Source organism: Triticum dicoccoides, chromosome 6B (genome assembly GCF_002162155.2).
Source record: "Triticum dicoccoides isolate Atlit2015 ecotype Zavitan chromosome 6B, WEW_v2.0, whole genome shotgun sequence".
Classification (NCBI taxonomy): Eukaryota; Viridiplantae; Streptophyta; class Magnoliopsida; order Poales; family Poaceae; genus Triticum; species Triticum dicoccoides.
In genome coordinates this window covers 713,643,511-713,671,196 of record NC_041391.1, presented here as the reverse complement: position 1 = coordinate 713,671,196, position 27,686 = coordinate 713,643,511, and the positions used below count along the sequence as shown (strand labels likewise).

Here is a 27,686-nt window from a genome sequence, read left to right as displayed (position 1 = left end):
TTACAAAATCATACAACAGTAAGACTAAAGCCACTGTCTAGGCAACATCTGTCGCTAATCCTATCCAGTTGGTGTAGGGATGTTGATAGTCCGGGCCTAATACCAAACAGACCTCGCAGCCAAGACCCGCCGGCCCGCCATGCCGGGTATGGGGCACCCACCAGTCCGGCGCACTCCTCAACCAGGACGCCTGCCGGGTATGAGGTTGCTGCAGCCACCTGCCACCAATCCATCTTCAGAGTTGTATCGTTGCATCTACCGTGCCATGTCTCTCAGCCATCGACGCCACCACGCAGCCAGACAATGTCGTCCTCCTACGCGAGTCCATCCTCGTACATCGGGCGCTAAGCCTCCACTGCGCCACGCCACTCCGTCGTCATCAATGTGTAGTATGAAGCACCGCTGCACCAAGAAAGACGCCCACTGGTCCCTCGATCCCATGTACGCCTCCAAGAATGATGCCCCCAAGGAGGCAACGACGCCAACGCGTCGCCGTCATCCGATCTACTGATCAAGGGTTTCCCCGGAGGTAGCAGATAGCTGTCTTGACCTTCTCCTTGGCGATGCCTTCAAGAAGGAAACACCACATAACAGCGACGTCACCGCCGGCCTTGGCCAGGTTTTCACCCAGATCTGAACAGAGGACCTCCATCAAGCAACTTGTACACGAACCGCCGCCATCGCTGCCGGGGACTAGAAGGAGAATCCAGGCCGCCGCCGCCTGACCGGCCATGGCACCACCATGGTGCCTATGCCGGTGTCGTCAGGCCCACCATGCCCGCCTGTAGACGCTCACCAGATCTGCCGGCCCGCCGAAGCCCATCTGGGTATGGCGAGATCCGTGATCTGGGCCGCCGCCACAGGGGCTCCTCTGCCGCGGTATCGCGCCTGCGCTGACGCCGCTGTCACACTTGCCGCCGGGAACCCGCCGCTCCACGCTGTCGGTGCCTCGCAGTTCCGTGCGTCGCCGCCGCCAGGGGAAGACGCAGCCACCACGCGAGGGGGAAAGCCCCGCCGCCTCCATCACTGCCCAGACTACGCCGTGGCCTCCGACAGCGGCAGGGGATAGAGGACGAGGGAGGAGGCCTTTGGGCCGGCGGCGGTAGATCGCCCCCCGTGTCGCCTAGGTTAGGCGACGCGGGGGCAGGGGGAGGCGTCAATAGGGAAAAGCTATCACGACCGCTCCATTCTTCCCAGTAGATAGATAATTTGAGCTTCCTCACTGAGCGTGTCAAAGGGATGACTATGTAATGTACCTTCCTTGCTCGAGGTGACATACACTTATGGGCTCAACATTAAACTTAACAGTCAACAAACGGCCAAATGATTTTTCTCCTGACACGTGGACCGTCCATGTCATAAACCTGATCAAAACTTAAGCATTCGGTCATTATTAGTTTTTGGAACAGCCAACCAAAATAGTGGTAGCATTTTGAAAAATTAATATAAGTGATAGTTTTTTATAGGCATAGCCCATAATGTGATAGTTTTATGCTCTATACTCAATAGATTTAAGCTTTTCCATACCTTTCTTGCTTTCTTCTCAATGACCGATAAAGACAACAAGATCAAGATGATATAGTGAGTTGAAAGCCTGCAACAGGGCAGCAGTGCTCGATTTACTAATTCTATCTAAAATATATGCAGAATAGTTAATAATTCTAATTCAATGTTCACCTCATCACTAATTGCATCAGGCGCGGACCAAGCCAACCCTAACGTGAGTACCCCTGAGCTTGGTCAGCGGACTGGATGTGCTATCTCTTACTGCATTCATTGGATTAGTGTGGTCAGCTCAATTACTTGGATAACATTTTCATTTTCTTTGCACGATTGCATACATACTGTCTAGTCGTTATTCAACATGTTCATTGGACGAGTGCGATTATGAGATTGCGAAGCTAGTTGCCATGTCGAATCATCGGGTCTGAGTACGTGTCAATCTATGTGAGAGGACGCCGTGCACAAGAATGGGCGCGCTAGAGAAATTGATCTGCGAGTTCGCTGACAAATGGGGCGACATATCAATTTTTGTGGAGGGACACATTAGCCTTCAACTCAAGCTATATTTTTGAATATTTGACTATTTCAACAAAATATTTTTTTGAATATGTGACATATCAATTTTTGATGTATCACAAAACTAGATCATATACACTACGGCGGTTTTGCCTACGGCGCACATAAAAAGGTCGTTTGAGCCACAAAAGTAGATGGCATGGCGACAAGTCAGGAAAAACCAAACTTGACATCTCATGCAACTAAAGCCCGAAAAACTAGGGACATTAAAAAATTTATTTAAATTAGAAAGATCTGCTTAAGAAAATATAAATGAAGATGTGATTCGAGGGATATATGTGGGAAAAATGCAAATTAAAAACCTGTAACTTGAAAAAAGAAATGCATGCAATATTTGAAACCAAAAAATGTGGGAAATACTAGAGTCTAGAGGTAAGTAAATGAACACTATGGATGATCTATGAATTTACAGAGATGAACAAAGGATGTGGACAAGGTCCACGTACACAGCGGACCAAACGACATGGTTTTCTGATCCCTTGGAACCAAACGACACGTTCGAGTTTTCTTGTTTGGAAGGGTAAGCGCAACCTCCTCTAATATTTTCGCTCCTATATATGGGCCGGCCCTGGTACGGCGCTATATTCCCGATGCTTCGAGCCCCTTCCCCAAGCATTATCCAGAATATTCCGACTCCTCGAACCGTGTTCGTCCCTCTACAAATACCCTCTGCTCGGCCGTCAACAACAGAACCCCAACATAATCGTGCGCATAGGCAGACAAAGGTCAACAACCACCTAGATCGATCTCTCCCAATCTCTGCCGCGGATCAATGGCGTTCTTTGGCTACGACCCGTACGACTACGGCTATGGCTACCCCGCCTCGCCCTACAGCTACGATCCCTACTACCACCGCCCCGCTGCCGCCGATGCCTTCTTCCACGACGCCGAGCAGCTGATGACGGAGCGCCTGCGCCCCGCCCGCCGCAGGGCCCCGGCGCGGCACGACGACGCCTTCTTCCCTGGCTTCGGCGCCGCCCAGCCGGCCGCGCGGACCACGGCGCGTCCCAGGCCCAGCAGCGGGTCCCCGAAGAGCTGCCCGGACTACTTCGAGATTGAGGTCACGGGCGACTCCAACTCTCCGCCGGCTGTGCCGAGGAAGCCGGCGCCTTCAGCGGAGGAGGCCGCGGTGAGTGTGCAAGCGGCGGTGCGCGGGCTGCTTGCTCGTCGCATGGTGCGGGAGGTGCGCATGGTGGAGCGGCTGGCGGAGGCCGTGGCCGCAAGGGTGGCCTCCGAGGCGGAGGCGCTCCGCGCGGACGCCCGTGCGCGGATCGGCCTCGGGGAGGAGCTCATGCGGCTGTTGCTGCGCCTCGACGGCGTGCGTGGCGCCCGGGAGTACCGGAGGCGGGTCACCAGGCGCGTGCTCGCGCTCCAGGATGCTGTTGACGCGCTCGAGGCCGCGCCTGCGGTGGTGACCGCCGATGCGCCGGAAGTTCAGGATGCAGAGGAAGAAGCAGAGAGCGGGATGGAGCCGGATCTGCCGGTTGAGGACAATACTGTGTTGGATTTTCTGGCTGCCGAGACAACCGACACGGCGGCGATGGAGGTTGATGCGGCGAGTCCCGTCGTCGTCGACGAGGCCGGGCACACCGAGACCGAACTGGTGGCGGAAGGCGAGAAGGCCTCGGAGGCGGAGGGTGAGTGGGAGATGGTGGCGACGGGGGACGGCGACGTCTTCACCGGCGAGGAGGACCCTGCACCACCCAAAGCCCAGCAGCAGCAGCAAGAACAGGTACAGGAGGAGAAGAAGACAGTGACCACCGACGGGCTGGACGCGAAGAAACTGATGGAGATGGTGGTGGCACTGTGCGAACGGAGCGCACAGCAGTGCGAGCTCATCGGGGCCCTGGCCGAGCGGGTGGACACGCTGGAGCGCGCTGTCCGGCGGGTGGAGGAGGCCGACCGGCGCCGGGGGAGGAACAAGAAGACCAACAAGGACGGCAAGAAGAACACAAGTAGCTTCTACAGCGACTAAATACGATAAATAGATAAACGATCTGTCTTTGATTAGATTTTTTTCATGAGTTTTAGTTTGGTTTTGTAATCTTTAATTTGCTTCGATTCCATTAGTTACTGTGTGAACAAATTTAGATTGTGTCAGCAAATTTCATTAGTTTCAGTTAAATTGTGTGATTTTGCAATCTTGGATTTGTGGAGCAATCTGTATTTGATTGATTTTTTCTTGCGTTTTAGTTCAGCTTTGCAATCTAAAGTTAAGAATATTTTGTCACTCTTTAGATTACTACCAAAGATAACCATACCAAATAATTGGCTGGCCAAAAGGGATTTGGCGGTTGTTTGGATTGTTATATTGGCTGGCCAACGAACCCAGGGCGTTCCTACGAGCAAAATATACGTGGCCTGGGTGATTAAAAACTACATGCAACTTATCTTTTAAAAAAGGAACCTGCAGTATGGTGTTGTGCAAGATTAAACGCCCCAATGGCTGGTGTGTCATTCTTTTGGCGACTTCCTTTTTCTTATTGACCGCATCTAATTTTTCAGGCTATATACCTTCTCAATTGTATAAATGCCAAAATAGATGCAGTGACTTCGTAAATCTCAAGATGATATGCCGACTCAGTCTTTCGAAGGTGCTCATAGGGGTAGGGTGTGCGTGTGTGAGTCCATAGAGGTGGTTGTATGCGTGTGTATATGAGCGCTTGCGTCTGTGGTGATGCTAAAAAAAGTTAAAAAAATAGATGCAACTAAATATTTCCTCATTATGCCAGCTGGTCATAAACCAAACAAAGATCTCTTTTGCCAAAAATTTGGTGGATGTTATTGGCCACAATCCAAACAACAACAACTTGCCATCTGTGATCATCACAACAGCCCCCAAATTTTATCATGCCAGCTAGTTGGGGCACAGTCTGTTCAGATTTTTCATTATGATCATCACAACGCCAACCAAGATTACATGCTAAGTTCATCCCAGAACAGACCAAAACACAAGAGAATTATCAGACCAAAACCATGTTACATCCGACCATCTGCACAGGCCTAAAAACTACCTCTCTATCCTAGTCTATCTGATCTGTAGTCTTATTAATTGTGTATCTAGCAAGAGGAGAAAAAGAATCATCACCTTATAAAGGAATCTCAAAATGAGGGGTGAGGTTTAGCAGCGTTGGCACTGAATATCTGGATGTTACACACAGCAGCTCTTCGGGCTTCAGGTTTCAGGGCTCAGCCCATGTGGAATCTGACGGATTGGTAGTTGTTCGACAGCTTGGGCAGCTTGATCACCACGAGCACTCCGGCTGCCAGCGAGAAGACCGAAGCCAGGGCGAAGGCGGGGACGTTCCCTCCCCCAAGAGCTTGTCCCATGGGCCTGCTCCGAGTGAGACTACTATCTGCAAAGTAGAATGCGGTCGACAGTCATAAAGGTCAAGACATGTTCATCAACGACGCATGGCATAGGAGATCGTTCTAGGTACAAGGGTCGACCTGAGGAGCGACGATGGCGAGATTCAGAACTCCAGTTGCCAAACCTGGACATGGGCAGACATTCCTCAGTCGAGAAAGACCAACTGAAACACACAATAAAGAAGTAAACATCAGCGACACAAACCTTGTCCGCCTCCTGTTCCAGTAGTCAGCTCAGCAGTCACGGAGAACGGAACATTGTAAGTGATCTGCATATGCAAGAGCAGACAATATAAGACATCTTCCAGCTACATTAAAAGAAAGTGTTGAGGGTCTGGTACTAACCGAGAGTGGCAATCCGAGAAGAGAGAAAAGAATCAGTGCTGAAGTCTTTACTGTTTTATCTGCCCCGACAATATGTTGAAGCTTGCTCGAGTACAGGTCATAGAAAATTCAACTTAGTATTGTTGTAGCCAACATGCAGGCAAACACTATGAAGTTGCCGATTGCCCAAACCAATCTTGCACCAATCATCCGAGCATAATGGATCGATAAGGAAAGAGCCAATCCCAAGGAGGACCTACATGAACGAAACAAATGTTACCGCCACTAACTAAAAATATCTTGGCACTTACAACCAACTGCAATGCTTTTAAACCACCACAAACCATGTAACTAAGCTTTCAAAGTATTTGTAGTATCTAGTATGACCTATGAAGCTGCAGTGTTTGTTCAAGTATACATTACCAAGAATGGCGGGAACTACCCTAGACATACAAAAAATTTAGTAAACAAAATTGATCACAGGCTCTTACTGAATTCAATAGCAAACCAAATGCCCCTTCTCGAACACCATGGAGCAGTACGAGAAGCATTTATGACATTTAATTGTTCATCAGGAAAGCTATCATCAATAGGTAGTGAGTCATCAAGAACATTTTCTAACCTAGACAAGTTGTCTGCAACGGGGTTCTCATCTCCCTTCCTATCAATAATATGCAAATTAAATTCTTGTAGCAAGAGAACCCATCTAATAAGTCTAGGTTTAGCATCTTTCTTTTCCATAAGATATTTAATAGCAGCATGATCAGTGTGAATAGTTACTTTAGAATCAACAATATAAGGTCTGAACTTATCACAAGCAAATACAACTGCTAAGAATTCTTTTTCAGTAGTAGCATAATTTCTCTGGGCATTGTCTAGAGGTTTACTAGCATATTGAATAACATTTAATTTCTTATCAACTCTTTGCCCTAGAACAACACCTACAGCATAATCACTAGCATCACACATGATTTCAAAGGGTAAATTCCAATCAGGTGGCTGAACAATAGGTGCAGAAATCAATGCTTTCTTAAGTATTTCAAATGCTTCTACACAACGTCATCAAAGACAAATGGTATATCTTTTTGTAATAGATTAGTCAGAGGCCGAGAAATTTTTGAGAAGTCCTTAATGAACCTCCTATAAAATCCAGCGTGACCAAGGAAGCTTCTTATACCTTTGATGTCCTTGGGACATGGCATCTTTTCAATAGCATCAACTTTAGCTTTATCAACTTCAATACCTCTTTCAAAAATTTTATGCCCCAAGACAATGCCTTCATTAACCATAAAGTGGCACTTTTCCCAGCTCAAGACAAGATTAGTTTCTTCACATCTCTGCAAAACTCGATCAAGGTTGCTCAAGTAATCATCGAAAGAGGATCCATAGATGGAGAAGTCGTCCATGAAAATCTCGCAAATCTTTTCAAAAAAATCAGGGAATATAGCCATCATGCATCTTTGAAAGGTAGCAGGTGCATTACATAAACCAAAATGCATACGTCTATAAGCAAAAGTAACGAAAGGGCAAGTAAAAGTGGTCTTAGCTTGATCATCAGCTGACATAGGTATTTGAGAGAAACCAGAATAACCATCTAGAAAGCAAAAATGTGTATGTTTGGATAATCTTTCTAGCATTTGATCAATAAAAGGTAAGGGGTAATGATATTTTTTAGTAGCTTTATTCAATTTGTGGAAATCAATTACCATCCTACTGTAATAATTCTTTACGGAATCAATTCATCTTTATCATTGGGAATGGCAGTAATACCTCCCTTCTTAGGGACACAATGGACACGACTTACCCACTGACTATCAGCAACAGGATAGATTATACCTGCCTCAAGGAGCTTTAGTATTTCCTTTCTTACCACTTCTTTCATTTTAGGATTCAGCCGTCGTTGATGATTAATAACTGGTTTGGCATCTTTCTCCAAATTTATTTTGTGTTGGCATAGAGTGGGACTAATGCCCTTAAGATCATCAAGAGTATATCCAATAGCAGCACAGTGCTTCTTTAGAGTTTTCAATAATTTTTCTTCCTCCTTCTCTGATAGGTTAGCACTAATAATAACAGGGTATATCTTCTTTTCATCAAGATAAGCATATTTAAGAGTATCAGGCAATGGTTTAAGCTCAAACACGGGATCACCCTTGGGTGGAGGAGGATCCCCTAGGATTTCAACAGGCAAGTTGTGTTTTAGAATAGGTCCCTGTTTAAACAACACTTCATCTATTTCCCTTCTTTCATTCATAAACATATCATTTTCATGGTCTAGCAAATATTGTTCTAAAGGATCACTAGGAGGTATGGCAATAGAAGCAAGACCAATAATTTCATCTTTACTAGGTAAATCCTCTTCACGGTGTTGTCTACGAAATTTAGAGAAGTTGAACTCGTGAGACATATCACCTAAACCAATAGTAACAACATCCTTTTCATAGTCTATCCTAGCATTAATAGTGTTTCAGAAGGGTCTACCAAATATAATGGGACAAAAGCTATCTTGTGGGGAACCAAGAACGAGAAAATCAGCCGGATATTTAGTTTTCCCACATAAGACTTCAACATCTCTAACAATTCCCATGGGTGATATAGTATCTCTATTGGCAAGCTTAATTGTAATATCAATTTCTTCTAACTCAGTAGGTGCAATATCATGCATAATTTCTTTGTATAAGTCAATAGGTATTGCACTAGCACTAGCACCCATATCACACAAGCCATGATAACAATGATCTCCTATTTTAACAGAAATAACAGGCATGCCTACCACAGGTCTATGTTTGTCTTTAGCACAAGGTTTAGCAATTCTAGCAGTCTCATCACAGATATAAATAACATGCCCATCAATATTATCAGCCAAGAGATCTTTAACAATAGCAATATTAGGTTCAACAGGGAAAGGTGGTTTCTCAACATAGGAAGTAGGAACAATAGGATCATTATAAGTGATAGTCTTTTCTTCAACTTTAATAGGTGCAGCTACTTTTAATTCTATGGGAGGATGATATTTAAACCACTTCTCCTTAGGCAGATCAACATGAGTAGCAAAAGATTCACAGAAAGAAGCTACTATCTCAGAGTCAAGTCCATATTTAGTGCTAAATTTATAGAAAACATCGGTATCTATAAAATATTTAACACAATCAAACTTAGGTGTCATACCTGACTCCTTACCTTTGTCGAGGTCCCAATCTTCAGAGTTGCATTTAATTTTTTCCAATAAATCCCATTTGAATTCAATAGTCTTCATCATAAAAGAGCCAACACAAGAAGTATCGAGCATGGTGCGATTGTTATCAGAAAGCCAATCATTTCTCTTGAGCTCATGATTGGGGCATGAATATAGCATTGACTTAAGCCTCCCCCAAGCTTGAGCGATGCTTTCTCCTTCGCGAGGCCAAAAATTATATATATAATTGCGATCACGATGAACAAGATGCATAGGATAAAACTTCTGATGAAATTCCAATTTCAATCGTTTGTAGTTCCATGATCCCATATCATCACATAGCCTATACCATGTCAATGCATCTCCCTTCAAAGATAAAGGGAAGAACTTCTTCTTGATAACATCATCGGGCATACCTGCAATCTTAAATAATCCACAAACTTCATCCACATATATTAGGTGCTCATCAGGATATGTAATGTTCCATCTCCTGCAAAAGGATTAGCCAGCAGTTTTTCTATCATACCCGAAGGAATTTCAAAGTAGACATTTTCATTTTCAGTAGGTTCAGTAGGTTCAATAGGTTGAGGAGCAACTCTTTGCTCTACTGGTCGGGGTGAAGATATCCCGAACAAGCCCCTCAGAGGATTACTTTCCATAGTAACAAGTGACAATAAATTTCAGCACACTATATAAATTTTTCCTTCCAAATTCCACCTACCAAAGGCGCTTCACTCCCCGGCAACAACGCCAGAAAAGAGTCTTGATGACCCACAAGTATAGGGGATCTATCGTAGTCCTTTCGATAAGTAAGAGTGTTGAACCCAACGAAGAGCAGAAGGAAATGATAAGCGGTTTTCAGCAAGGTATTCTCTGCAAGCACTGAAATTATAGGTAACAGATAGTTTTGTGATAAGATAATTTATAACGAGCAACAAATAACAAAAGTAAATAAAGTGCAACAAGGTGGCCCAATCCTTTTTGTAGCAAAGGACAAGCCTGGAGAAACTCTTATATAGAGAAAAGCGCTCCCGAGGACACATGAGAATTATCGTCAAGCTAGTTTTCATCACGTTCATACGATTCTTGTTCGGTACTTTGATAATTTGATATGTGGGTGGACCGGTGCTTGGGTTCTGTCCTTACTTGGACAAGCATCCCACTTATGATTAACTCCTATTGCAATTAAGGTAAACCTAACCATAGCATGAAACATATGGATCCAAATCAGCCCCTTACGAAGCAACGCATAAACTAGGGTTTAAGCTTCTGTCACTCTAGCAACCCATCATCTACTTATTACTTACCAATGCCTTCCTCTAGGCCCAAATAATGGTGAAGTGTCATGTAGTCGACGTTCAAATAACACCACTAGAGGAGAGACAACATACATCTCATCAAAATATCGAAAGAATACCGAATTCACATGACTACTAATAGTAAGACTTCTCCCATGTCCTCAGGAACAAACGTAACTGCTAACAAAGCATATTCATGTTCATAATCAGAGGAGTATTAATATGCATATAGGATCTGAACATATGATCTTCCACCAAATAAACCAACTAGCATCAACTACATGGAGTAATCAACACTACTAGCAACCTACATGTACCAATCCCAGACTTAGAGACAAGAATTGGATACAAGAGATGAACCAGGGTTTGAGAGGAGATGCTGCTGGTTAAGATGTTGATGGAGATTGGCCCCCTCCCGATGAGAGGAGCGTTGGTGATGACGATGGCGATGATTTCCCCCTCCCGGAGGGAAGTGTCCCCGGCAGAACAGCTCCGCCGGAGCCCTAGATTGGTTCCGCCAATGTTCCGCCTCGTGGCGGCGGAGTCTCGTCCTGAAAGCTTGCTTATGATTTTTCTTCGGACGAAAGACTTCATATAGCAGAAGATGGGCACCGGAGGGCCAACAGGGGGCCCACGAGGCAGGGGGGTGCGCCCAGGGGGGTAGGGCGCGCCCCCACCCTTGTGGCGAGGGTGTGGGCCCCCTCTGCTATTTCTTCCGCTCAGTATTTTTCATTATTTCCAAATATAACTTCCGTGGAGTTTCAGGACTTTTGGAGTTGTGCAGAATAGGTCTCTAATATTTGCTACTTTTCCATCCTAGAATTCCAGCTGCCGGCATTCTCCCTCCTTATGTAAACCTTGTAAAATAAGAGAGAATATGCATAAGTATTGTGACATAATGTGTAATAACAGCCCATAATGCAATAAATATCGATATAAAAGCATGATGCAAAATGGACATATCACACGTCCGCCGCACCACCAAGTCGCTCTCCGGCGGCTCGCTCGTCCCGGAATCTTGGCCACTCACTTGCCTCTGCTGGTTTTGGGTGCCATGGCGGATGCGGGGGGCAAGGAATGAAGGATGGCGAAAGCGCGGTGGCGGCAAGCGAAGGCAAGAGCTTGAAAGAGAGGAACAAGGGGACGGTGGTTCCGAGATTGGGGAAAGCACGGAGGGTAAATGAGCAGCGCGCCCGTGGTTATTCCTTTTTACGGGGAAGGCGTGGGCCGCCTCTTTTCCCATTAACTGTGATGTGATGCATGCGTGCGGGAACCGCCCCATGCATGAGCCCCACGTCACACACGACCCTCCATGTTGCGCGTTCAACACGGGTCGTGGGGAAGCGCAGCGGACGAAACAGTTAGTACGGTGGAAAACCGCCCCACCTGCCCGCGCACCGTACTGGGCCTGGCCCAACAACGCGTCGCGCTTATGTGTGGCCCAGACCCGGGGGCTCCTGTCGGTGTACAAAAGTAGGGGCTCTCCTTTTGAACCCTTTATTTGTGCACGGGCAGTCATACCCACGTGCCACAGCCACACTTAGCAGGGCAGAGGAGGGAAGCCGGAGATAAGCCAAAGCACAGGACAACCAAGGCAACGCCAAGACAAGAAACACAGGAGGACAAGAGGGCGAGGTAGACTCCCTCGGCAAGATCGTTGCCGAGGCAGCCTGCCCGATGCTAGCGGAGCAAGCCACCCTTGAGCCCACGGGTTCCAACCTAACCAACTACATTGGAACCAAGGCTCAGGAGGCGCCTCTGGGGTGGCATGTAGATCTTCGTCAAGATCATAAACATGTGAAATCAGATGAGGACCAGAAGACGGCGACCCTTGGCGGGATCCTGGCCGAGGAAATCCACAAGACCCCTGGCAAGCGCCTTGCCAGGGACGACTACAACGCCATGACAAGACCCTTGCCGGGCCCCTGGAAAGACCCTTGCTGAGGGCATCAGCGGGGCCACTGCCAGGCCCACACCAGCCAAGACTCCACCGCCGTCCCCAAGCAGCTGCTAGCCCAACCAGCTGGGCAGGCACCTGCATGGCGACGGGCGGCCTCTACACCGACTCAGCAAGCACCTGCGTGGTGGCATGCAACCCTTTGTGAAGGCTCCACCACCACGCCAGCCCAGCAGCCTGCCAACGTGGCGCCGTGATTCCTCATCAGCTCAGACGCGTGTCAAGGCCAGGTGAGGCGGCGACAGCTTGGAAGTGCTTCCTTGTCGTCCCCGATAAAGCAAGGGGGACACGTCGGCAGCGCATTAAATGCATTTGTCCTACGGTTCCAGAGGATAGGCTTATCAACTGTAGACCTTTCCACCTCCTGTGTGCCACTGTGGCAACCCCTTTTGCCTATAAAAGGACGCCCGAGGCGACCCGGAGAGGGATTCGACTCTTTTGGGCAAGTTGCACCCTGTAGCTAGCACAAGAACACAAGAACACTCAATACATCCACCAAAGTAGGACTAGGGTATTACGCATCTTCGCGGCCCGAACCTGGGTAAATAACCCGCGTGCTTCCTGTCAGACCTGCTCTTTGCACAACCTCGCGACCGCCGACCGCAGAAGGGATCCCAGTGACCCCATAGGTATCTTTCCCACTGACAGGTTGCATCCTCCGTGGTGCGTACGAGGATTTGAATGCATGCCCGGTATGTGGTGCATTGCTGTATAAGATCAGATGAGATGACCCTGGTGATGTTGAGGGTGAGCGGCCCTGGAAGAAGGTTCCTGCCAAGGTGATGTGGTATGCTACTATAATACCACGGTTGAAATGTCTGTTCAGAAATAAAGAGCATGCCAAGTTGATGCGATGGCACAAAGAGGACCGTAAGAAAGGCGGGAAGTTGAGAGCACCTGCTGACGGGTCGCACTGGAGAAAAATCGAGAGAAAGTGGGGGGGGGGGACTTTGCAGGTGACGCGACGAACGTATAGTTTAGTCTAAGAGCAGATGGCATTAATCCTTTTGGGGAGCAGAGCAGCAATCATATCACCTGGCCCGTGACTCTATGTATCTATAACCTTCCTTCTTGGCTATGCATGAAGTGGAAGTTCATTATGATGCTAGTGCTCATCCAAGGCCCTAAGCAACCCGGCAACGAAATTGATGTGTACCTAAGGCCATTAGTTGAAGAACTTTTACAACTGTGGAATGGAAAAGGTGTACGTGTGTGGGATGAGCAAGACCAGCAGGAATTTGATCTACATGCATTGTTGTTTGTAACCACCAATGATTGGCCTACTCTCAGTAACCTTTCAGGACAAACAAACAAGGGATACCACACATGCACACACTGTTTAGATGACACCGACAGTATATATCTGGACAAATGCAGGAAGAATGTGTACCTGGAGCATCATCGATTTCTTCCGACCAACCATCAATGTTGAAAGAAAGGCAGACATTTCAAAGGCGAGGTAGATCACCGGAAGAAGCCCGCCGTCCGTACTAGTGATCCATACTTGCCATGGTCAATGATTTACAAGTAATCTTTGGAAAGGGTCCCGGCGGACTATCTGTTTCGAATGATGCTGAGGGACGCGCACCCATGCGGAAGAAGAAATCTATATTTTGGAACCTACCCTATTGGAAAGACCTAGAGGTCCGCTATGCAATCGACGTGATGCGCGTGAACCTGGTAGGCTTCTTGGGCGTGTATGGGAAGACAAAAGATACACCGAGGGCATGGGAGGACCAGCAACGTGTGCACGAAAAAAACGGCATGCCTCCGAAGCATTATCAAGGTCCTGCCAGTGACGCTCTTACCAAGAAGAGATGGAAATCTTCTTTGAATGCTTGCGCAGTATGAAGGTCCCATCTGGCATCTTGTCCAATATAAAGGGAATAATAAATATGGCAAAGAAAAAGTTCCAGAACCTAAAGTCTCATGACTGCCACGTGATTATGACGCAACTGCTTCTGGATGCATTGAGGGGGCTTCTACCGGAAAACGTTTGACTAGCCATTGTGAAGCTATGTGCATTCCTCAATTCAGTCGCTCACAAGGTGATCAATCTAGAAATCCTACCAAGGTTAAGGAGTGATTTGGCGCAATGTCTTGTCAGTTTTGAGCTGGTGTTCCCACCATCCTTCTTCAATATCATGACGCATGTCCTAGTTCATCTAGTAGACGAGATTGCCATCCTAGGCCCTGTGTTTCTACACAATATGTTCCCCTTTGAGAGGTTCATGGGAGTCTTAAAGAAATATGTTCGTAACCGTGCTAGGCCAGAAGGAAGCATCTCCACGGGCCATCAAACAGACGAGGTCATTGGGTTTTGTGTTGACTTCATTCCTGACCTTAAGAAGATTGGTCTCCCTCAATTGCGGCATGAGGGGAGACTGACTGGAAAAGGCATGCTAGGAGAGGTCTCAATAATATGTAGGGATGGGCATTCTTGGTCTCAAGCACACTACACAGTTCTACAGAAGTCTACCTTGGTGACCCCGTATGTCAATGAACACAAGAATATTCTATGCTCCAAACACCCGGAGTAGTGTGAACACATCAGGACTTTCGGCAGTTGGTTGCAAACACGTCTCATGGGTACAACCCTATTTCTGATGAGTTGTACTCATTGGCCAGGGGACCATCTTCGATGTATTGACTTACAAAGGGTACGAGATAAATGGGAATGCATTTTACACAATCGCCCAAGATCAAAAGAGCACCAACCAAAACAGTGGTGTCCGCTTGGATGCAGCAACCAAGATGGGAAAGGACACATATTATGGTTACATAGTGGACATATGGGAACTTGACTATGGACATGATTTTAAGGTCCCTTTGTTTCAGTGCAAATGGGTCAATCTGTCAGGAGGCGGGGTCCAGGTAGACCCACAGTACAAAATGACAACAGTGGATCTGAATAATCTTGGATACACAGACGAACCATTCGTCCTAGCCAATGATGTGGTGGAGGTTTTCCATGTGAAGGACATGTCTACCAAACCGAGAAAAAGAAAAGATAAGGAAGTGAATACATCATACAATGATCCAAAGCACCACATAGTTCCTTCAAGAAAAACAGACATCATGGGAGTGGAGGACAAGACAGACATCTCTGAAGATTATGAAAAGTTTCATGAAATTCCTCCCTTCAAAGTCAAGGCTGACCGAAGCACCCTGTTAAACGATGAAGATTATCCATGGTTACGACGCAATAAGCAAAGGACACAAGCGAAGAAAAAGTGAAGACTTTCTCTCCACAACTATTATGATGATGCCTTTGATCTAGAATATCACTAGAGCTACATGTGAAGAAATGAAATGCCTTTTGTAACAGATGATTTTTCGTATGAAACCTTGATACTTCGGAAGAGATTGTCCATTTTGTACAAGATGTGCATCCAGTTTTTGCCGTAAACCTCTCAACTTTTTAGCACATGCTATGTGGGTGAAATGATGATACCATTCCAACTTTCAACCTTTTCAGAGTTCATTTGAAGTGCTTTTCAATTTCAGGGTCATTTAGCTTGAAAAATCAGTAAATGCATGAAAAATACTAAATGAAGTCAGAAAGGGTTGAAAATTGATGATGTGGCTTTGAATGGTACATTTTGAACACACAAAAAGTCTGGAGTTCAAATAAGTTCAAAAAATGAAATCCCTTTGTAACAGATGAGTTTTCGTCCGAAACCCTGATACTTCGAAAGAATTGTCCATTTTGTACACGAAGTGCATCCTGTTTTTGCCGTAACCCTCTCAACTTTTTAGCACATGCTATGTTGGTGAAGTGATGATACCATGCCAACTTTCAACCTTTTAGAGTTCATTTATAGTGTTTTTCAATTTTAGGGTCATTTAGCTCAAAGAATGAACTAATAGCAAAAATAATGAACTAGAAAACTTTTATGAAACTCTAATAGCAAAAAGAATGAACTAAAAATAATCAATTAAAATGTTCTGTTATGATCAACTAAAACGAAACTATAATTTTCTTCAATAGAAAAAATAATCAACTAGAAAGCTTTTATAAAACTCTAATAACAAAAGGAATCAACTAAAAAGAATTTTATGAACCTCTAGTATTTCTGAAACTAAAATTATATAAAATTTATGCAACTAAAATTATCAAAGTATTTTTTGTTCAAAACATTAATGGCAAAAAGAATTTTCATAAAGAATTATTTTTTTGGAAACTTTAATAGCAAACTAAAATAATAAAATCTGTTTTGATTGAAACAGACATTTAAAATAACTTAAAAATTACCAAATTGAATATAATGATAATACAAAGTAATATTAAATAGCAGGAAAAAGAATCACTCAAAATCTATTTTTATAGTAAAGTTATTCACAAACTAGTGATTCACATAAATTTAAAAACAATCAAATTTAAACTATTCAAATTTGAAAACTAATGGCACTAACAGAAACTTTATAATTTTTGTGACCTAAAAGCAAAAAGAATCACTGAAAAACTGTAAGTATTTAGCTGTAAGTAGAAACAAAAAAATCAAAAAAGAAAATAAAAAATAGAAAAAAAATGCCGCCTACTGGGCCACCATGGCGTGAATACGACTAGAAACCCAGCTAGTTGGGCCAGGATTCAGGCCCGCAGTAGGCCTAGTAGGCCCACAGGCAGAGGAGTGTGTGATTAGGCCCATAAGCCTACAGTTGAGAGGAGATCGAGAGGGTTGGCGTAGCAACACTTATAAACCACTCTCGAGCCCTCTCAGCTAGCGAGGTGGGACTAAACATTTGGCCCCGGGCAGCACCACCCTTTCGTCCCGGTTGGTGGCACAAACTAGGACCAATACCCACCTTTGGTCCCGGTTGGTGGCACCAACCGGGACCAATGCTACCCTTTGGTCCCAGTTCATGCCACCAACCGGGACCAAATGTCTCTGCTTCCCGCCCTTTGTGCTGACGAAAAGAGACCTTTCGTCCCGGTTGGTGGCACGAAACGGGACCGGGACCAAAGGTGTGGGTATATAAACAACAGTTAGAGATTTTTTTAGTTTTCATCTGCCATTTGCCCCGACAACGCCGAGCTCATCGACGCCGCCAAGCTGCCCCGACGCCTTCCGTCGCCCCCGCCGTCGTCGTCGCCACGCCCCTGACCTGTCTTCATCGTCATCATCGCCGTCATCGTCGTCGTCATCGAGCCAGCGGCCCTGCCCCGCCCTCGAGCGCGCCCGGCCGCGCCCCTGCCCCGGACCGCCCCCGCCGTCGCCCTCGCCGTCCCCGCCGTCGCCCTCGCAGTCACCCTCGTCGGCCGCCACCGCTGCCCTGGCTCGCTCCTATTCATAGCATTTGTTTTCTTCATATATGTATTTTTTTGTTCATATAAGTGGCCATATGATGTATGTATGAAGTATGAGGATTTTTTTAATCATTTATATGTTGATGTATGTATGAAGTTTTTTTGTTCATAACATGTGTGGATATGGATATAATTTAACGCTCCGATCTGTCTAAAATGCCCGTCTTTTCTGCAATAAACATCGTATGTGCATATTGAACTAGCAGTAAATTTGTGCATGTTCACCCGGTTGGACTATGTAATATGTCAAAATGTTCTACTCTTCATGCTCTACATGATGGTTGAATTTTAATTAATATTAGGATTCATATTGATGCCATTATCATCCTTGAAAAAGTGCTAAGTGATATTAAGTGCAGAAAACTGACGTAACATGTCATTTTGTCTTTTACATAGCATTTTGTGTGATTTTCTTTTGAGCAACATGACTACATGAATTAGGAGCATAATCATGTCATCTTTGCAATGATGTGATCCATTCTTATGATACTGACCTGTGGTGACTAGCACAAGCTCGCAGAATGGTCTACTCACTGTTTGTTGTTTTCAGAGACTTGTAAATTCTGCTAACTCTGAATCTGTTATATTATGATGCCATGTTTACTTGATGCTACCATCAAATATATGCATATTTTGGAGATGTTCAGAAATCATGTTTTAAAGACCATGTTATGCTCTATCTATCCATGCCCTTGTATGCAATTTTGGCCTACTATAGCTTGTTCTTTTCATGCTCTCAAATTGCTTAAAAATATATCTGTCAACCTGTTAGCAGTAAGTTCAATTTTGTAAAGTGCATAGTTAGTGTTTTGTGCATCCTATGACCATATTCTTGATATGAGTAGATACGCAAACATGGCATCTTACTGTTGGTTGTCTTTGCATGCCATGATATGTTGTGTGTTGAGTTAAACAAGCTTGCAAACATGCCACTAGTATGATTCCTTCTTGTGATTAGCTAGCTAGGTCTATGTTTGCCACTAATATATATATATCTCATGTTTGTATATTAATTGCCATGTTCTAATATTTGCAGAAACTATGGATCAAAGAGACTAAGAACAAGAAGAGTTGTTGGTGGACATGATCTGTAATGGGCATGATGTCTTGTCATTTCTCAACGACACCGATAGTCTGGAAGGAGAGGATGACGGCTTTGGTGATCGAACAATGGAGGAGGGAGGAGGTGATCATGACGGCTCCGGTGACCAAATGCCGGAGGAAGGAGACCATGATGACGGCTCCGGTGACCGAACGGAGGAGGGAGTTGTTGCAAAGTCCGGCAAGGTATATATATTAATTAAGCTTGTGCTGACTAATTGATGCATTAATTGTTTTGGTATGTACATTTATTAACGCTTCTTTCTTCTTTTATAGGCCTCTAGATCGAGCCAAACTTCGGTAACGATACGAGGCCCGAAGAAAAGGTTGCGCCAGAATGAAAGGTTCACGATCACATCACTCGTGGATGATGGCCTACTGATTGAACCCAAGCGGACCAAGGATGCATTTGTTACTCAGTGCGGAGCTATGGTTAGGGACACCATCCTGATAAGCATCCAGAAATGGAATAAGCCTAAAGACAACCTGAAGTTTCTTATGTCAAAGATAGACAAAAAGCTGATCTTTGGACCTCGCTGAAGGCAAATTTCACCCTACCACCAGAGGAGGATCCGAATAACCCAGTTATAGAGCCAAAGGTCAAGGCATGTGCTCTTAAGAAGATGGCAGATCTATTCAGGAGGTGGAAGAAAGAGTTGAACACAAAGTTTGTCGACAAAGGGAAGACTCCAGAATTCACCGGCCGATACGAGAAGATAAGAAATCACTGGCCCGCATTTGTGGCCTACAAGACATCAGATAAGGGTATGAAAATGTCAGAGACAACTAGATAAATGCTGCAAAGAAGCAGTATCACCATCACACGGGGTCAGGTGGCTACCTCAATGACCGGCTATTGTGGGACTAAGCAGAGAATGACCTGCTTGCTAAAGGGGTCCAACCAGCGACATTGAACTGGCCAGACCATTCAAGGACTTGGTTCTTCGGGGTTGGGGGGACTTTGGACCCTGAAACAGGGGAGTGTCGTTGGATGGACGAGCAACTTGCAATACCCATCAAGAAGCTTCAGGAGTATATCACCACAGCCCAGCAAGGTACGTTCATTCCCGACAGAGAGAAGGATGAGTTGACTGAGGCGCTCAGGAATCTTGAGCACCCTGGACGAACACGAGGCACACTAGGCTCCGTTCCCAGTGCAGAGGGTTACAGAATCCGGGAGAGAAAGAGCAAAGCGGAGCTGAGCTCAATGCAGAAGATAAATGCAAGACTACTAAAGCTAGAGGAACTTGAGAGCCAGCGAGCTGCCAGCCAACCATCTCAGCGGCACGAAGCTACCCCGCCATCTCAGCGAAGAAGCAGTGTGGCTTCCATGGAGCTCGTTCATCCTGACTTCACGGCTCCTAGCTACCCCATGGATACTATCACGGAGGCTCAACATTGCCAGCTTATGACGAAATGGCAGAACCTCACTTTGAAGGTGACTGTTGGCTCTGTTGCACCTCCTCAACCTGACGGAACTTTTCACTCCCGTCTGATTCCACATGGTTATGTTGTTGTGACGGTGGATGAAGTAATGGAGGGATTTGAGGAGCTCGAGCTTGACCACCCTACAGGTGAAGGGGAGAATCAGCTGGGTTATGCTCTGAGGAGTACATGTCTATGGCAAAAGGAGTACATCAAGCTTCCAAACTGGATGCCTCCTCCTCCTCCTCCTCCTCCGGCGAGTCAGGGCACTCTGCCTCCTCCTCCTCCGGCGAGTGATCAGGGCACTCCGCCTCATTCTCCGGCTCCTCCGGTGCATGAGGGCACTCCTCCTCCCCCTGCACCTCCTCCGGTGCGTCCGAGCAGTCCGCCTCCTCCTCCGCCTTGTCAGAAATGGCGAAAGACAGATGGCGCCGCTCTAGCTCCTCCGGCGCGTCGGAGCACTCTGCCTCATAAGCAACAACAGAAGAGAGACGTCGCCGCTCCAGCAGCTAGCAGTACAAGCAGAGGCCGGAGGCAATTCAGATATGGTCCATCTCTCAAGGCTCCGGAAAAGTTACCATACGAGAGGACCGAGAAGGAAAACACGGAGATCTGTGAAGCCCAAGTGAGGGACTTTTTTGCAAAGAAACCACCACCTCCAAAGGAGATGATAGATCCGATGAAAGCGAAGCGTGCTATCGATGCCCTGAAGCGACCACCATCGCCTCCGCCGGATTCCAACTATGTCCGCTGTCTTAAAAAGACATATCAAGATGCGCGGTACTTGGGAACTACTTCTAGTGATAAAAGGTTAGTAGAATGACGAAGTGCGGAAAATACCCCAGCTCGATGAACAGGAGAACCAATCGTGCCCCCGCTCAAGGTGTCTAGCGATATCGTCGCTAATCATCCGGGTGATGGTGCCCGGTACTGATCCTGCTAATTACTTGAGCGATGATGTAGATTTTGAAACAATGGAGGTGGACAAATTCAGATACCAGTATGGGTAGATGATAACCCACAAGTGTAGGGGACCGCAACAGCTTTTGAGGGTGAAGTACAAGCCAAATTTATTGATTCGACACAAGGGGAGCCAAAGAATATTCTTGAGTATTAGCAGTTGAGTTGTCAATTCAACCACACTTGGATAACTTAGTATCTGCAGCAAAGTATTTAGTAGCAAAAGTGGTATGATAGTAATGGTAACAGTAGCAACAGAAAAGGTAAATGTTTTTGGGTTTTTGTAGTAGTTGTAACAGTAGCAACGGAAAAGTAAATAAGCGAAGAACAATATGTGAAAAGCTCATAGGCAATGGATCAGTGATGGATAATTATGCCGGATGCGATTCCTCATGCAATAGTTATAACATAGGGTGATATAGAACTAGCTCCAATTCATCAATGTAATGTAGGCATGTATTCCGTAAATAGTCATACGTGCTTATGGAAAAGAACTTGCATGACATCTTTTGTCCTACCCTCCCGTGGCAGCGGGGTCCTAGTGGAAACTAAGGGATATTAAGGCCTCCTTTTAATAGAGAACCGGACCAAAGCATTAACACATAGTGAATACATGAACTCCTCAAACTACGGTCATCACCGAGAAGTATCCCGATTATTGTCACTTCGGGGTTGTCGGATCAAAACACATAATAGGTGACTATTGTCTTGCAAGATAGGATCAAGAACACACATATATTCATGAAAACATAATAGGTTCAGATCTGAAATCATGGCACTTGGGCCCTAGTGACAAGAATTAAGCATAGCAAAGTCATAGCAACATCAATCTCAGAACATAGTGGATACTAGGGATCAAACCCTAACAAAACTAACTTGATTACATGGTAAATCTCATCCAACCCATCACCGTCCAGCAAGCCTACGATGGAATTACTCACGCACGGCGGTGAGCATCATGAAATTGGTGATGGAGGATGGTTGATGATGACGACGACGACGAATCCCCCTCTCCGGAGCCCCGAACGGACTCCAGATCAGCCCTCCCGAGAGAGATTAGGGCTTGGCGGCGGTTCCGTGTCGTGGAACGCGATGAAACTTTCTCCTTGATTTTTTTGTCCCCGAGACGGTATATATGGAGTTGGAGTTGAGGTCAGAGGAGGTCCAGGGGGCCCACGAGATAGGAGGGCACGCCCTAGGGGGGGAGGCGCGCCCCCTGTCTCGTGGACAGCCCGTGGGCCCCCTGGCCTTGATTCTTTTGCCAAAAAATCTTATTAATTCTGAAAACTGCCTTCGTGGATTTCCAGGACATTCCGAGAACTTTTCTTTTCTACACATAAAACAACATCATGGCAGTTCTACTGAAAACAACGTCAATCCGGGTTAGTTTCATTCAAATCATGCAAGTTAGAGTCCAAAACAAGGGCAAAAGTGTTTGGAAAAGTAGATACGTTGGAGACGTATCAACTCCCCCAAGCTTAAACCTTTGCTTGTCCTCAAGCAATTCAGTTGATAAACTAAAAGTGATAAAGAAAAACTTTTACAAAATTTGTTTGCTCTTGTTGTTGTAAACATGAAAAGCCAGCATTCGAGTTTCAGCAAATATTATGAACTAACCATACTCACAATAATACATAGGTCTCACAATTACTCATATCAATAGCATCATCAGCTAGCGAGTCATAATAATAAAACTTGGATGACAACACTTTCTCAAAATAATCATAACATGATATAACAAAATGGTATCTCGCTAGCCCTTTCTGAGACCGCAAAACATAAATGCAGAGCACCTTTAAAGATCAAGGACTGACTAAACATTATAATTCATGGTAAAAGAGATCCAGTCAAGTCATACCCAATATAAACTATAATAATGAATGCAAATGACAGTGTGCTCTCCAGCGGGTGCTTTTAATAAGAATGATGATGACTCAACATAAAAAGTAAATAGATAGGCCCTTCACAGAAGGAAGCAGGGATTTGTAGAGGTGCCAGAGCTCGATTTTAAAATAGAGATTGAATAACATTTTGAGCGGCATACTTTCGATGCCAACGCAACAACTATGAGATGGCTGTATCTTCCATACTACATGCATTATAGGCAGTTCCCAAATAGAATGGTAAAGGTTTATACTCCCCCAACCACCAACAAGCATCAATCCATGGCTTGCTTGAAACAACGAGTGCCTCCAACATACAACAGCCCTGTGGGAGTTTTGTTTAATTATTTTGATTTGCTTTGATCTTTTTGGATCATGGGACTGGGCATCCTGGTTACCGGCCCTTTCTCGTGAATGAGGAGCGGAGTCCACTCCTTGTGAGAATAACCCACCTAGCATGGAAGATATAGGCAGCCCTAGTTGTAACATGAGCTGCTCGAGCATACAAAACATAATTTCATTTGAAGGTTTGGAGTTTGGCACATACAAATTTACTTGGAACGACAGGTAGATACGGCATATAGGAAGGTATAGTGGACTCATATGGAACAACTTTGGGGTTTATGGAGTTTGGATGCACAAGCAGTATTCCCGCTTAGTACACGTGAAGGCTAGCAAAATATTGGGAAGCGACAACTGAGAGAGCGACAACAGTCATCAACATGCATTAAAATTAATTCACACCAAATACAAGCATGAGTAGGATATAATCCACCATGAACATAAATATCGTGAAGGCTATGTTGATTTTATTCAACTACATGTGTGAACATGTGCCAAGTCGAGTCACTTAATACATTCAAAGGAGGATACCATCCCATCATACCGCATCATAATCATTCTAATAGCATGTTGGAACGCAAGGTAAACCATTATAACTCATAGCTAATCAAGCATGGCACAAGCAACTATAATCTCTAAATGTCATTGCAAATATGTTTACTTCATAATAGCTGACCCAGGAACGATGAATCATCATATTTACAAAAACAAGAGAGGTCGAGTTCATACCAGCTTTTCTCATCCCAATAAGTCCATCATATATCGTCATTATTGCCTTTCACTCGCACGACCGAACGATGTGTATAATAATAAGAGTGCACGTGCATTGGACTAAGCTGGAATCTGCAAGCATTCAACTCAAGAGAGAAGACAAGTAATATGGGCTCTAAATATAAATAATCAACCATGCATATAAGAGCCACTAAGCATTTTCAATATGGTCTTCTCGAGCCCAAAAAGAAAGAAAAGAAAATAAAACTATTTACACGGGAAAGCTCCCAACAAGTAAAAGAAGAACGAGAAATCTTTTTGGGTTTTCATTTTAATTTTTACTACAAGCAAGGAAATTAAACTAACTAATATTTTTGGTTTTTCTTAAGGTTTAACAAACACACAAGAAGAAAGCTAGAAAAAGAAATTTAAACTAGCAAGGATAATACAATGAAAGAGTATGAGCACCGACGACTAGTGTGTGAACATGAATGTAAAGTCGGTGAGAAATACATACTCCCCCAAGCTTAGGCTTTTGGCCTAAGTTGGTCTAATACCAAGGACCGCCTGGCTGATATCCATAAGTGAAACTGGGGTAGTACTAAGATGAAGAGGCAACCGCCTCCTGAGTAGCAGCGTGTTGGCGAGCTGCCTCCATTCCCCTCTCATATTCAGTGGCTTCTTCCCTGGTGACAACATATCTTCCTTTTGTCTGATAATCAAAAAGGTATGGAGCAGGAAGAGTAACAGGGACGACGTTGCGTCTGTTATAGGTTAGTCGATAATGGAGGAATTGTTCATTCCTCTCAAGAAAATGATGGTCAAACATAGCTTCTTTATCCAAATAAACAGGAGGTACAATCATATCCCCCTCTCGTGGAGCTATATTAAGAAAATTAGCCACACGGGTTGCATAAATTCCTCCAAAGAAATCTCCCCTTCTATTATTATTATTATGCAACCTACGTGCAACTATTGCCCCCAAGTTATAACCTCTATAACCTGACACAGCACTCTTGAGGACACAAAATCAGGGGCACACATGTGACATACTTCATCCTTACCGTTAATGCATCTACCAATAAAGAGAGCAAAGTAATGTATAGCAGGAAAATGAATGCTCCCTCTGGTAGCTTGTGTTACGTCCCTAGATTCTCCCACAGTAATACTAGCAAGAAAATTTCTAACTTCAGATTTGGTAGTTTGCAAGCAGTTGTAAAATCCTCTAAATCCATGGTATAAGATGTATCATAAATATTAAACATAACACTAGGAGAATTGCGCGAAGAAATTTATTCAAACCTCCGCACAAAGGAATCAGTCAATTGAATAGTATTGAGGACACTTATCTTGTAAGAAGTCCTCCAGCTCGGCATTACGCACATACGCGTCAAATTCCTCCTTGAAGCCTGCTTCGACCATAAAATCATCGGATGGCCACTCGCAAGCCCGTACATTTGCGTCCCTTGGCAAATTAACATCTTGTTCACGTATAGCAATCCTGGGCCCTTTCTTTGCCAAGGAACCACCTTGGTACATTCTTCTAAGCATATTTCTTTTTCTGAAATTTTCTGAAATTTTAGTAACTTCAAAATAAAAGTGGATAAAACTAAACAAGATTGATAGCAACTACTCCTACAAGTGCCTAGAGCCTATATCATGCATTGGAATTGCTTGGGACCTCAAAAATTTAACATGCAAGCTCAAGAACATGGTCACCTAAGTAGCAAAAATTTGCAAAGAATAAAGAACTAGAACAAAAACTAATTAGACCAACGGAGGAGTCACATACCAAGCAACAATCTCCCAAAGCAGTTTTGCGAATGGAGCTTTGAGCTAAGAGATCAAAAATCGCAGAAAAACGAGCTAGAACTCGGGCTTGAGCTGGATGGGGATTTTTTTGGGTAGAAGATGAAGTGTCTGGGTGCTGGCATAAGTGGAGGGGATCCACCAGGGGGCCATGAGATAGGGGGCATGCCCTACAGGGGGGCGCCTTCCTCTCTCGTGGCCTGGTGCTTGGCCCTCCTGCAGTGTTTTCAGTGCCTAAAATCCTCAAATATTCCAGAAAAAATCATACTAAATTTGCAGGGCATTTGGAGCACTTTTATTTTCGGACTATGTTTTAATGCACGGATAAATCAGAAAACAGATAGATAATACTATTTTTGCTTTATTTATTCTAAATAACAGAAAGTAAAAAGAGGGTACAGAAGGTTGTGCATTCTCGTTTCATCCATCTCGTGATCATCAAAATGAATCCACTAACAAGGTTGATCAAGTCTTGTTAACAAACTCATTCCGAATAACACGGAACCGGAGATATTTCGAATAACACTAAGTTACCTCAACGGGGATATGAAAATCCCCAACAATAAGAATATCATACTTTTTCTTGACAGTAGGGAGAGGAAATTCAAAACCTCCAAAAATGATAGTTGGAACTTTTTCAATAGAATTGATACTATGAACTTGAGATTGTTTCCTCAGAAAGTGTACTGTATGCTCATTACCATTAACATGAAAAGTGACATTGCCTTTGTTGCAATCAATAACAGCCCCTGCAGTATTAAGAAAAGGTCTACCAAGGATAATAGACATACTATCGTCCTCGGGAATATCAAGAATAACAAAGTCCGTTAAGATAGTGACATTTGCAACCACAACAGGCACATCCTCACAAATATCGACAGGTATAGCAGTTGATTTAACAGTCATTTGCAAAGATATTTTAGTAGGTGTCAACTTATTCAATTCAAGTCTACGATATAAAGAGAGAGGCATAACACTAACACTGACTCCAAGATCACATAAAGCAGTTCTAACATAGTTTCTTTTAATGGAACATGGTATAGTTGGTACACCCAGATCTCCAAGTTTCTTTGGTATTCCACCCTTAAAAGTGTAATTAGCAAGCTTGGTGGAAATTTCAGCTTCCGGTATCTTTCTTTTATTTGTGATGATATCCTTCATATATTTAGCATAAGGATTTACTTTAAGCATATCAGTTAAGCGCATACGTAAGAAAATAGGTCTAATCATTTCAGTAAAGCACTCAAAATCCTCATCATCCTTTGACTTGGATGGTTTAGGAGGAAAGGGCTGTTGGAAATATGCCCTAGAGGCAATAATAAATTAGTTATTATTATATTTCCTTGTTCACAATAATCGTTTATTATCCATGCTATAATTGTATTGATAGGAAACTCAGATACATGTGTGGGTACATAGACAACACCACGTCCCTAGTAAGCCTCTAGTTGACTAGCTCATTGATCAATAGATGGTTACGGTTTCCTGACCATGGACATTGGATGTCATTGATAACGGGATCACATCATTAGGAGAATGATGTGATGGACAAGACCCAATCCTAAGCCTAGCACAAAGATCGTGTAGTTCGTATGCTAAAGCTTTTCTAATGTCAAGTATCTTTTCCTTAGACCATGAGATTGTGCAACTCCTGGATACCGTAGGAATGCTTTGGGTGTACCAAACGTCACAACGTAACTGGGTGGCTATAAAGGTGCATTACAGGTATCTCCGAAAGTGTCTGTTGGGTTGGCACGAATCGAGACTGGGATTTGTCACTCCGTGTAAACGGAGAGGTATCTCTGGGCCCACTCGGTAGGACATCATCATAATGTGCACAATGTGACCAAGGGGTTGATCACGGGATGATGTGTTACGGAACGAGTAAAGAGACTTGCCGGTAACGAGATTGAACAAGGTATCGGTATAGCGAGGATCGAAT

General features: G+C 44.6%; 1 protein-coding gene and 1 long non-coding RNA gene across 2 annotated transcripts; one reads left to right on the top strand and one right to left on the bottom strand.

Moving 5' to 3' along the window:
* Positions 1-2,787: 2,787 nt before the first annotated feature.
* Positions 2,788-4,252, top strand: LOC119325278. The gene has a single exon (XM_037599023.1). The coding sequence runs from the start codon at positions 2,852-2,854 to the stop codon at positions 4,052-4,054; it is 1,203 nt and encodes a 400-aa protein (XP_037454920.1). The 5' UTR covers positions 2,788-2,851; the 3' UTR covers positions 4,055-4,252.
* Positions 4,253-5,313: 1,061 nt separating this feature from the next.
* LOC119322857 lies at positions 5,314-5,704 on the bottom strand. The gene is made up of 3 exons (XR_005155893.1): positions 5,654-5,704; positions 5,530-5,573; positions 5,314-5,435 (listed from the first exon to the last, which is right to left on the bottom strand). It is a non-coding gene; the product is annotated as an uncharacterized LOC119322857 (long non-coding RNA).
* Between the last annotated feature and the right edge of the window lie 21,982 nt (positions 5,705-27,686).